Genomic DNA, 13,647 nt, shown 5'->3' with positions numbered 1-13,647 from the left:
TGTATTAAGATCAACACGTTTTGTATGTTGAACTCTAAAAGAAAAGCATAACGTGTTTGGTCAGGTAAAAACTGTGCTCTTCGTTGCTAATCCTGTTTACTCCAGCCATGTAATGTTTTTATTTGGAATACTGTAAACAGAACATGCATTATTATTCAAGGTAGAGAAACATTACCAGAAAGTTCCGTTAGCATGGCAACTGACTCTCTGATATGAAATGTTTACAAAGAAGGTTAGTACGTCTCTCAATTATCCGGAAAAAAATTACGGAAAACAAATAAAAAATAACTGATTTGTAAGGGTTTTTTTTTACTTCCAAAACTGTTTGTATGCTACGATTATCTGTTGATAAAAGATCGAAATGATTTTTAGTGAACTCTTTTGAGAAGAACATGTAGCATAATGAAAAAGAATCAGCTTGTTGGTCAATTTTTGGGTTTACACTTTCAGTTAAATGGATTACTATGGAATCTAGCAATTATTATTTTATTCATTTTCTTAGATTAAGCTTTCCGATAAAGATATTTTGACGAAATCGCTCTGACGCACACACTTATTAAAGCGCTGTTTTAATACCTTGTGAATTCTGCTCTCTGCCTCCGAATTGACACTCCCGATGATGTTATTAGCTCAGTAATCTGTGCATATCAATACTGTTATTTACAGTATGTATATCTTAAAATTTATGTAAACAAATATACATTTTATTGAATATTTTTTAAATTCTTTCAATTGACTCTAAATAAAGTTGCATATTGTGAATACAGCTATTAAAGCTGTAAAACATCCTTAGTTTAGACATATGGGGACTTGATGTTATCTGATGAAGGTAAAACGTGCTTAGGAGGCACCAAATATATCAACAGTTAATTTGTTGTAACAATTAATTGTAGAGTTGCGTTTTTAGGAAATACGGTCACATCATATAAACATACTCGCGTGGAGTGATTTCTAACTGTACATCTGCTTTCAGGTTGCACAGAGTTTGGATATTACTATGACTCTAACTCAAATACATGTCTAAACATTTATGAGGATACTGTTGGAAAAACGTGGAAGGAAGCAAGAACTCTTTGTCAACAAAAAGGCGGCGATTTAATCAGCATAACATCACAGGCAAAATGGAACTTTACGGTCAAATTTACTTACTGTAAGTTATATTTTCACCTAGTGTAATATATTTAAACACGTGTTCTATAGTCTAAACACATGAGACTATGAGACACTGTCGTATTTTGTAGATCAGCCACCAAACTGCAATTTATTTAGATTAAGCATATTGAGTAGTGTATTTTTTCCATTCTGATGGACACTTTTGTCAAATTTAGTGTGAACGCGATCGCGCTGCTGTGTTTAGGGCTATCTTTGCAATTTACCAATAAAAAATAATTCGGATGAATTTCATCGACATTAAATTATTAACAAAACATCCCAATCTTTAAAATTAATTAGAAAGGAGACAGTCTATTTGAACTGACAAAATCCTGAGTAAGACTATATCAAGAAATGGAGCAAATAGAAAACGAATCTCATATTTCCTACTTCATGTACATGGTACAGGTATTTTCAGGAATTGTTTCATAGGTAAATAAACCTTTAACCTATCAAAAAAGATATGGTCTGGTATCATTTTTAAGGTGATATATAACACCTTGACTAAAATTAATTTGAGTTGTTATTTTTCCGAATTTTTTTAAAAATATTAATTTTCACCCTTTGACAAAATTTAAAAATTAAATAAAAATGAACTAATCATTCTCTTTCAAAGAGTTCATTGGATATTCAATAGTTTGACAAACACTTATTTTGATCATTGAAAAGCTTAATATCCCTGTAGAGTCGAGTCCCACCTTAATCAACCGATACATTCCAGTGTAATTTTAGGTGTGTGGGAAATGTGGATAGGTTTAAAAGCAGGAAAGTGGCTTACTGGAGAACCTTTTGTGAATCTATATGGAACTACCACACAATTAAACAACTATGACGAGGGATACCAATCTGACTCGGAGCAACACTGTGGACTACTTCGATACAAAGCTAAGAATTCATTGCGAGACGAGAGCTGTAACATAAGGCTTAAGAATAATTATTTGTGTGAAATTCTGATTACGTAATCAATGAAGACTTCAAGTACTGTGGATTCCTGATTATTCGTTATATCAAATGTTTCGTGTGTGCAGTTGAACTACGAATTCAAATATAAAAAGAATTGCTTATTTTCTCTTGCCTTTGTCGGCAGAGATTATCAAAAACATGAAATCAAATATTCACTAAAATGGAAGTTTTCCTCAATCGTCGACAATTACTATCCACGAAAAAAATGAATCCACACTATCTAGTTTTCTATCATAAGCTATATCAATCAAACCAAAATATATTGAGGGAAAGATAAATTTAATGTTAATATTTTCTTTTTATCATTGATGTACATCCTTTTTAGATGAAGGAATCATGGTAAATGCTTGCAAAATGTATGGTTAAATTTTAAAGATGTTTCCATGAACTTAAAATGAATCATTTTTAAAATATTTTTTTTTAGAAATACTGGTTACAATTTACTAAAATTTAAAATAGATGTGAATATTTTTTATGTAATCAAATTATTTGAAATTAGTTACGGCATAATATATATTTTATATATGTGTCAAAAAGTAAGATAAAATAAATAAAGAACTTTAGTGGAATTTAAAAAAGGAAAGCCCCTTTCAATAATAGTAAAATCAAAAGCTTTAACACATTTAACTATTGTCATATTCCTGTCTTGATACAGACATTTATTAATGTAGAAATGTGTAAGTAACCTTAATGCTTAAGCGTTTTTAACCTCATTGTATTGAAAACAATGTTTGAGCCAAACAAACTGACGTAATAAGATACTATCTCAAAAGTTAAGAACCAGCTGTCACCATGCATTTTAATATAATCTTAATCACTATACTATATACTTCGTCTATCAGTCGTCACTTTGTTTTCCGTCTATTTTCCATTTATTAATGATGTCTTAAGGTGGTACCCAACACTTTCACTAAAATAAAATTGGCTCGTTTAATTTTCATAAAATTTTGATTAAGTATTTACTTTGACCCTTTTACAAAAATGTAAAAATTTCAAAAATTTGGAACCAACTGTTTTGTCAGAAAATTACACTGGTAATATAGCAGTTTGACAAACACTAATTTTGATCATTGAGAAGCTTAATATTCCTTTTACAACACAATGTAATTAAAACGTTTAGCTGACTTTACAGAGTTATCTCCCTGTAGTGTTAGGTACCACCTTAATAATGCAATAATTTGTGTTCAAATATTTTTTTAATTTGAAATATTATTTCCTTACTTGCAAATTACTAAATAAATGATGTGCGATAACACTCAAAAACAAATCAGCGACCGTGTAATCGGTTGTACAAATTGTGAAAATATTTCAACTTATTAAAAAAGTAGATGTATCATTATTGTGTATGAGTCTACTCTTCGTTAATACAAACATATATCCTCGGATGTATTAGAATAAAGTCATTTCGAAGTGTACAAAAGAATACATGTAATTTCAAGATATTAATTGTGGTTGTAAATGTTAAAGCTTTGTTTATGAATTTTAATAACCGATCCCTCCAAGGAAAAAAAAGAAAAAGAAAAAGAAATGTTTGCAAAGTGTTCATGGATTTCTTTTGTTTTTCTACGGACGTGTATGGGAGTTTTATCCTAATAATGTAAATGGATGTATTAAAAACACGTGATCTCAATATTACTTACAAGGACACCTATAATAGATATCTAAATATAATTGGTAAACATCTCAAACTTCTGTTATGAAACCGATACAGCGTTGAACTGCACTGTAACAAAGCCGTCTATCATAATGATCTTCATAAATATATTAACAATCTATCAAAACAGTAAAGGCAGCTGCAAGTATATATTCGTTAAGTTACAATAGCCGTAATAATGAGCAGTATAACTACGTATCTTCTGAATTCTGTGTTAATAAGCAAATGCCTGCCGTTTATTCAAATATACCATTTCACAATACGATATGTATTTTCTTTGGACGATTGAAATATAAACATTTTATTAGCCTATTTTTAAATTCCGACTTTTAACTCCGAAGTATACAATTTTTCGACGGGTTAATTTCCCAATCAATGTATCATGAAGAAGAGATAAATAATTCGACAACAAATGGAAGTTTTTAACGACCTTGACTGGCTATACAGCCCTTGCACAGTCGGTTTTCATTTAAAGTCTTTTTTCAAAAAGTAATAACGGTTTTTTATTAACTATTTTGATCTGAGCGTCACTGATGAGTCTTATGTAGACGAAACGCGCGTCTGGCGTATAAAATTATAATCCTGGTACTTTTGATAACTATTTACACCACTGGGTCGATGCCACTGCTGGTGGACGTTTCGTCCCCGAGGGTATCACCAGCCCAGTAGTCAGCACTTCGGTGTTGACATGAATATCAATTATATGGTCATTTTTATAAATTTTCTGTTTACAAAACTTTGAATTATTCGAAAAACTAAGGATTTTCTTACCCCAGGAGTAGATTACCTTAGCCGTATTTGGCACAACTTTTTGGAATGTTGGGTCCTCAATGCTCTTCAACTTTGTACCTGTTTGGCTTTTTAACTATTTTGATCTGAGCGTCACTGATGAGTCTTATGTAGACGAAACGCGCGTCTGGCGTATAAAATTATAATCCTGGTACTTTTGATAACTATTTTATATTGGTATGTAATCATTTTAAACGTTTCAAATTTATGAAATTTTGTTCGTACATCAATGTTTTCGATACACCAATAACAAAAACTTAAATGTATTGAAGTGATACACATTTTGTAAACTTATATCAGAAACCTATACTTAATTATAAAATAATGAACCTGTTAAAGGGAAACAATACTCGCATAACTTTTTTCGAATCAGCACATAATACAAAGGAATGTCACTCTTGCATACATATTGAGTGTAGTTTTACAAAGTATTGAACGGAACAGATATGTGATCTCTGCGCCGGAGATTGGTAAAAAGAAGTAAAAGTATGCTTACACTCGGTGCAATTTAAGAAAAATATTACAGTTACCGATTGAATTGTCGTGTATAGAAACCACTAAACACTTATCTGTATTCCAATATGTTCAACCATATAGTCAGAATATAATTTGTTTTCTCTTAGTCACTTATTCTATACCAAGTACCATAATAAAGAAACCCGTAAAACACTAAATACATGTACGAAGGGGTCAACAGTTGGTCAAAAATTGAATAATCGATTTGTTGCGTTCAAATACTATATCTTTGCCAACTACCTTCAAATTGAAAATATATATTTTTTATAAGATAGTTATGAAAAACGTATATGTACATGTATAATAATTTCAGAGTAGATTTCGTTTTATTGTTTGCATTGATTTACACTTTGATATAAAGACAAAAAACTTTGAGAGGATAAATAAAATGAAAAATTGTGCATGTCCGAGCGAAGGAACACACCGTGGATTTCAAAACAAATGAGGTTAGTATTATGTTGGACATGTGCTTATGATTGAAAATATATATAATCTATTAAACTAATTAAAAGGTTTTAAAGAAATATATAAATTGATATTCCTTTTATTAATTAAAACTTGTTCTCCTCTAGACTGAAAACCGAAATAAAGGGGAAAAAAGTATTTCTCAGATTAATTAGAAACAACTTATTGATTGTGTCCCCTCTTTGCATGTATAGATGCCGATAAAAAGAAAAATATAATAAATGAAAAAAAAACTTTTTCAGTTTCTTCAAATTGAGATATTCACCTAGTAACTCAATTTCCTTCTCACAATCTCTTTCAATACCACTCTGATCAATATTGATATTTTTATCTAAAGATTTGTGGCTTTTATCAAAAGCCTTTGTTTAGTTGGTGCATATCTCATTCCATTGCAAGACATTTAACATGTTCAATAATTCAATTGCAACATATCCATTTGGTTTTATTTATCTGAGTTGCAAAATATTAGATAGATTGATTGCCCAAAATAACTTCTTTTATCAACGTATCGGTAAACTATTACTTAGTTCTGAAGTCTGTGAAAAAATCCTATAACAATAAAATAATGTGTAATCATATTATCGGTTCAATAACATTAACGGTACCAATTTTCCTGCACCAGATGCGCATTTCGACAAAACATGTCTCTTCAGTGATGCCCGTGATCAAAATAGTTGAAATCCAAAGCTTATATAAAAGATGAAGAGCAACATGTTTAATCCAAAGGGTCCAAAAACTATAGCCAAATCCGTGAAAGAAATAAGAGCTTTGCACGACGGAGAAAGATCGATGTTGAAAATTCGCCTTTTCAGAATCTAAAGGGCTATGGGAAGTCTTATTTTTCGTGCACTAAAATAAAAAAAACGTTACGTCATTGGTTGAATTTATATTGTTTTTCACGTTTTAAACCAGCGTTTTGGTGTACGCTTTTTGAAATATAACCAAGAATGCATTAGATTTAAAAATAGCGAATTAATAGTTCCATTTCACACATTTGTTATCTTCTCTCTTTTCGTAAGATAGCTAGTTAATCAGGTTTAATCTAACATAAAGAGGAACTTTCAGTTTTAAATATGCCTTGGGGTTTGATATTTTATCTTTTTAGACCACATCACGACTTTTCCGATATCCCACGCCCTCTTTCGTATACCGTGTTTTACATGGCCCGCAGGTCATCACACTTATAACATATTTTAAACTAGACAATGACATACACTAGTCTATTATCTTTTTGTTACCCAACCATAAAACGTGGGTTTTAAAAAAAATTATCAGAAATAAAGCATTAAAATGAAAATAATGGTGCTTTTATCGTATTTTTGTTTTAAACTACGGAGTATAAAATCACATGTATCAAAGTAGTATCTAAGTATTTGTATTCAAAGAACGGATTAAAACATGGCATTAAAAAGCAACTACAATTGATAATGAGATTATTGAATATATCAACATCTATATACCGTATAGCGGGTTATTTTCACGGGGTGCAAATTTTCGCTTATTTTCGCGGATAGAACAAAATCGCCAAAATAAATTCCGCCAAATTAAAGGTGTACTAACATCGTATGAAGAAAAAGTTTTTAATCCGCCAAAATAATAACCGCCAAAATATTTCGTATACCTTGTTCAATGAAAATCGCGAAATTTTCCACCCGCGAAAATAACCCGCTATACGGTATCTTTATCATTCGTAAACCCGTAATTACGTAGCTAGTAGCTCACTATATGATAATATTTGTTTTCTTATTGCTGAAATAATATGGTAACCTATAATACACTTGTTTGATTCGCAATCATAAATTACGTATATCACATTCATTTTATAATATTACTTGGTATGTAAGAAGTTATATGCATGTAATAGAAATGTATATAGATAAAACACTTTAACTACTATTTGAATTTTCAAAGAGTTGGATCAGATAAGCAATGCCTTTGCCGAGAAAATACATTTCCGCTCAAGCTGATCAGCTTTTATTCCGATTTACTTTGCTATAACATGTATAACAGCATGTACCATTCAAATAATTATATCAATTGGTATTGCTCTTTACGAATATAAGATCTTTCAAATTCTAGCGATAAACGTATACATTTTTCATGAATATGTTAGGATTTTATTTTCTTAATTCAATACGAATGAATTCCAAAGTATTGTGATTTTGTATATATCAAAAACTATCTTGATAAATCGATTAATTAGAAAAGGAGGTAGCATGATAAATCCCTATGTTATTTAATCTTATCCAAGATTAACACGTAAGCAATAGATTAAAAGGTGAAGTATAAAACGTCTGTTCTACAACGTTTCTAACTCATAGTTATTCAACACCAACATGTATTGTCCAGCCATGGTGATATTATATTTGTATATTTTACATGCATACAACTTATTATTAGAAGCGAGCCTCATCAAACAAACGTTATATAAGAGTGAGCCCTTTTGTCTGCTGAACTCAAGGATTCGAGCATTTAATGTTTGGTCGGATATACAATGTGCTAGGCATTGCTTATCCAATGCACCCCCGCCATGTGATGCTACAATCTGGAATTCGATCAACAAAACGTGCACTGTTGTGCAAGGTGTAGATGGATTACTAGAAAGTCACGTTAAAACGACAATTGACTCACAAATATATAATACCTACAAAGAAGGTTAGTAAATATTTTTTATTGAATATTGTATAACTCATTGTGTTTCACTGCTTTTCAAATTTATGGATTTAAACAAATTAATGTGAATTTACAAAAACACCTCACTAGAACAAACTTTATAAGGATTTGTATCCCTTTTGTATGACTATATATACTTCTGGTGGACATTTCGTCCCCGAGGGTATCACCAGCCCAGTAGTCAGCACTTCGGTGCTGACATGAATATCAATAATATGGTCATTTTAATAAATCTCATGTTTTAAAAACTTTGAATGTTTCGAAAAACTAAGGATTTTTTTATCCCAGGAATAGATTACCTTACACATATTTGGATCGACATTTTGGAATTTTCAATCCACAACGCTCTTCAACATTGTACTTATGTGGCTTTATCACTGCTTTTTATCTGAACGGATGAGTCTTATGTAGACAAAATGTGCGTTTGGCATATCACCCATCGATACCACAACTAGTAAATGGCTATATAACCAGCTCAATGAGCAGTTCTTTGGTTACTTTTCAAATTAAATTTTACTTATCTTTTCCGTTGACAAAATTTAAAAAAAATAGACTGATGTTGAAATGCCTCAAAACAAAGTATACCTTATACATATTATATGGAGTCTAAAATAATTTACCCTGGTTAATGAACTTGTTGTATAATCAAAAGCTTATGGTAAGTGTTAGGAAAATGGTAAGTAAGTCGTTATACATCATTTGCTACAATAATAAAAGTTTTAAGGCTTCTAGGTCTTGGCATTTTAAAAAGAAGGAAACATCGCCTTTCGAACATACCAAATGTACAAACTGTTATGTTTATTTTGATGTAACAATACTTTGAACGATAAAAACAATCAACGTTTAAGAACATAAATATTTTTGTTACAAACCTACTCAATTGGAGTGATTGCTCATTGTGTATTTGGTTTCAGGTTGCACTGAGTTTGGATATTACTATGACTCTACCACGAATACATGTCTGAGGTTATACCACGTAGCAAATAACAAAACATGGAAGGATGCCAGAAACCATTGTCAACTAGACGGTGGTGATTTGATAAGCTTACCAACAAGGGAAAAATGGAATTTTACTGTTAAATTTACATACTGTAAGGTTTTTTTTGTATATAAGTCAGAAGTTTATGTACCTATTAAACCATGTTTAATCTAGAATGTTTACAAAACGAAATGTCAATACCTTTCGTTTGATTGTTTTAGCTTTTCGATTTTGTCATCTGTTAAATGACTTTCATATTGCATTTCCCTAAGGTGCTATTTTTTTTTTATTGTTTAACTTTTTTATCACCAAGTGTTATTAAGATAGCACAATGCAAAGATTGTTTACACTTCCTATCTCAAACCTTTGAAATGCTTTTAATTTCTTAATACTGCAAATAAATTAATACAACATGTATACCTTAATAGATAAAAGATTTTTAATGAAGGTAATATGTTTGTTATGCAATCATTATGTAATCAATTATTATGCAATTAATGGCAAAATCTTGGTCAGTTCACTTGAACGAATTAGCTTTATCATCTTTTTAACTATAGAGGAATTTTTAACGAATACTTTATCAATACAGCAGGAGTGACAAAAGAGTGTCTTTTTTATTGAGTCAAGTTTGCTAATTGATATTTTATCGTTTGTTTTTCTATGTTGTGATGTTATGCTATTGTTTCAGAAAAAGGGAGAAGGTTTGGATCCATTAAAACGTTTAATCCCGCTGCAAATGTTTGCATCTGTCCTAAGTCCGGAATATGATATACACTAGTTGTCGTTTGTTTATATAATATAAACGTGTTTCTCGTTTCCCGTTTTTTAATATAGATTAGACCGTTGGGTTTCCCGTTTGAATGGTTTTTATACTTGTAATTGTTGGGCCCTTTAGAACTTGTTGTTCGCTGTGAGCCAAGGCTCCGTGTTGAAGGCCATACATTGACCTATAATGGTTTACTTTTTTTAATTTGTTATTTGGATGGAGAGTTGTCTCATTGGCACTCATACCACATCTTCTTATATCTACTAAAACTATCGCTATTATATTTCATTCTCTCATAAATCTGTAACTAGTTAAAACATTCTTACCACACCAAGGAAGATAATGTTTGAGTAGGTGTAAAATTTGATCTATACATTCTATCTGAAATCTGAGACACCCTTTTGAAGATAATGGCTCTAGGAAAAACAAATAATAAAATTTACCCTCTAATGGTATATGTTTCCATGAAGAAGCTTATTTTAATTTAAAGTGGAAATTTCTTGTATAGTTTAGTCGTCACAGTTAAAATTGTAGTTGATTACATAAGTGTTGTAAATTACTTACATTTAATGAATTTGATAGAGAAATATATTAGCTATCTATAAATATCACTTTTATAAGTTTTCAAGCATTATAAAGAAAGATACAGCATTTTAAAACTGGTAAATTGGAGGTATGAAATCTTTGTATTGTGCTACCTTAAAAAGAATAGTATGCTACACTATAAGAGATAACAAATAATGTATCTTATAGTATGACTTCAGATTAACTCATTAAAATAGCATCAAAGCACATGTGTTGCAGGGAAGTTAAATATTACACGTTAATGTCAAAAATAAGCAACGAATATAAAAATAAATAATTAACAAGTAAAATAAAAAAAAAAACGTTTAATCAAAACAGAAAGTCCCGTATAAAATTGCAAATTGAATAACTATCACACATCACACAAATTGATAACAATTCTCATATTCCTAACTTGGTACTGGTATGTTCTCATGTAGAAACTAGTGCATTAAACCGTGATTTATAGATAACGTAAATATAAAACATAAAAATAAAACATGTATAAAATGTGTGACTCTTAATGCAAAAACGCTATCCATAGTTATTGATTAAAATATAGACGTTAAACTCAGTTGAAATGTAGCTCTTATCATTTTCATATACATTTCGTTTAACATGTTCAATGATCAGCCAAATATCTACTGAAAAAAGTTTAAAGCATAAAAAAAAAATACCAATCGTCAAGGTAAAACAGAAAAGGAGGACATCCTGAAAACCTGAGAAAATGCGAAATATGACTTACATCAACAAACGGAAAGAACGGAATATATATATACTATTCCTGACTTGATACATTCACTTTTGAAGTAAACGTTGAAGAAAACTTTTTTCATAGCTAGCTATTACCTCAAGCTCTATGACTGCTATTGCAATATATTGACAAAATCAAAGGATGAGCAAACCAAACAGACAAAACTTGTTATGTGACAATCAATGGGATAACAGACAAAATTGCCTTATGAATTTTAACAAACATGCAAATGAATGTGTCAAAGACGTCAACAAAAAAACTTTGTGATTGATCATTTATTGAATGTCAAGAAAAAAGTATTTGATGTTGAGACCCAATTTAACAGTCAAATTTTCATTGAAGGCTAAAACAAAATGCATATATTAAAATTCTTACCATTTATGTGTTTGTTTGTGCAAAATATTTCCAATTAATCCCTACAGAAATAATAATATAAGGAACAATTCCATCCGAGGCGGGAACATGTCGACTGCATTCTTTAAAACGTTTGTCTGATTTCCTTTAAGGAGATTATAAAAATAATTTTTACACCAAACTCGGTAAAACCCGAATTTCCGGAACCATTGTTTTACATTATTTGGAAATTCAGGTCAGTGAAAATGTACCGAATTTGGTTCAAAAATATATTTTATACACCTAAAATGAAGCATCTTTAGGAGAAATCAGCTAAACGTTTTAATAAAGCAGTAAATTCATTCTCAAAGTCCAACTGAATATATGAGTTTGGCGTTATGACGTCGATGTAAGGCGTCAAAGAAAAAAGTTATGATAGCCTTTAAAGACGTCATAATTATTTGGACTAAGTTAAACTATGCATAAAAGAGAAAAACAAATGGAACGCAACAGCAACCTTTTGCACACGAACCAATTTTTGAAACATTTGCACCCACCTGCACTCGAAACTCTCAAACCAACTATCTAACAGAGTAAACAAACTGAAAATATATATAAAAAGTGGTACTTTCTTATAGTCACTATTAACAAGATAATATGTTTACCGGAAATATGGACTTTGCTCATTGCTGAAGGCCGTACGGTGACCTATAATTGTTAATGTTCGTGTCATTTTGGTCTTTTGTGGAGAGTTGTCTCATTGGCAAGCATACTACATCTTTTTTATTTTTTTTATTTTGTGTGATTAATTGAAGTGAAATGTATTTTTCTGTGCAATTTTAGGTGCAGCGGAAATGTGGATAGGTTTAAAGGCAGAACAGTGGCTAACGGGAGAACCTTTTGTGAATATATATGGAATTGACCCACCAATATTAAACAACTATGACTATAAATTCCCAACTGATCCTGAGAAACATTGTGGATCTTTTCAGTCCAAATCGAAGAATCCATTGCGAGACGACAGCTGTAACATTAGGCGTAAACATTTTTTTGTGTGTGAAATTTTGATTCCGTAATCAATGAAGACATTCGAATAGCTACATTTGTAGTTAGATACTATAAACAATAACGGTCTTACCCAGAAATGATTAGGAAAACATACAGCCTTTTCATTTTTACAAAATCATTTTTTTCGAATAATTTTCTGTACAGGGCGTATTAGAGGAGGAATTATGATTAAATGTTTGAAAAGAAGGAATGATTAAAATTTAAATGTGTTTCCAAGTACTTGAAAATGAATTTTTTTTTAAAACAGGAATTATTTTTGAAATACTGAGTACAAAATTGAGAATGGAAATAGGGAATGTGTTAAAAGAAGACACAAAGATACCAAAGGGACAGTCAAACTCGTAAATCTAAAACAAACTGACAACGCCATGGCTAAAAATGAAAAAGACAAACAGCAAAACAATAGTACACATGACACAACATAGAAAACTAAAGATTAAACAACACGAAACCCACCAAAAACTAGGGGTGATCTCAGGTGCTCCGGAAGGGTAAGCAGATACATCAATCCGACCAGAGAGAAGACAACAGCCGAAGGCAACGAATGGGTCTCCAATGCAGCGAGAAACTTCCGAACCTGGTGGCGTCCTTTAGTAACATAAACATATATGTATACTTTACAATTGAGAATGGAAATGGGGAATGTATCAAAGAGAAATCAACCCAAGCATAGAAAAAACAACAGCAGAAGGTCACCAGTAGGTCTTCAATGTGGCGAAAAATTTCAGCACACGGAAACGTTCTTCAGCTGGCCCCTGAACAAATATATACTAGTTCACTGATAATGAACGCCATACTAATTTCCAAATTGTACAAAAGAAACTAGAATTAAAATGATACAAGACTAACAAAAGCCAGAGGCTCCTGACTTGGGACAGGCACAAAATGCGGCGGGGTTAGACACGTTTATGAGATCTCAGCCCTTCACCTATACCTCTAGCCAATGTAGAGAAGTAAACGCATAACAATAC

At 31.1% G+C, this 13,647-nt stretch overlaps 1 protein-coding gene across 1 annotated transcript; it reads left to right on the top strand.

Moving 5' to 3' along the window:
• Positions 1-7,753: 7,753 nt before the first annotated feature.
• On the top strand, positions 7,754-12,817 carry LOC134719640 (uncharacterized). Its single transcript, XM_063582624.1, has 3 exons — positions 7,754-8,194; positions 9,127-9,303; positions 12,452-12,817. Exons 1-3 carry the CDS (start codon positions 7,876-7,878, stop codon positions 12,682-12,684), a joined length of 729 nt encoding a protein of 242 aa, XP_063438694.1. The 5' UTR covers positions 7,754-7,875; the 3' UTR covers positions 12,685-12,817.
• Positions 12,818-13,647: the final 830 nt, after the last annotated feature.

The sequence above is a fragment of the Mytilus trossulus genome, chromosome 5, assembly GCF_036588685.1.
Source record: "Mytilus trossulus isolate FHL-02 chromosome 5, PNRI_Mtr1.1.1.hap1, whole genome shotgun sequence".
Lineage (NCBI taxonomy): Eukaryota > Metazoa > Mollusca > Bivalvia > Mytilida > Mytilidae > Mytilus > Mytilus trossulus.
Note: the sequence above shows the minus strand (reverse complement) of the source record. Positions and strands in the feature narration are given on the sequence as shown.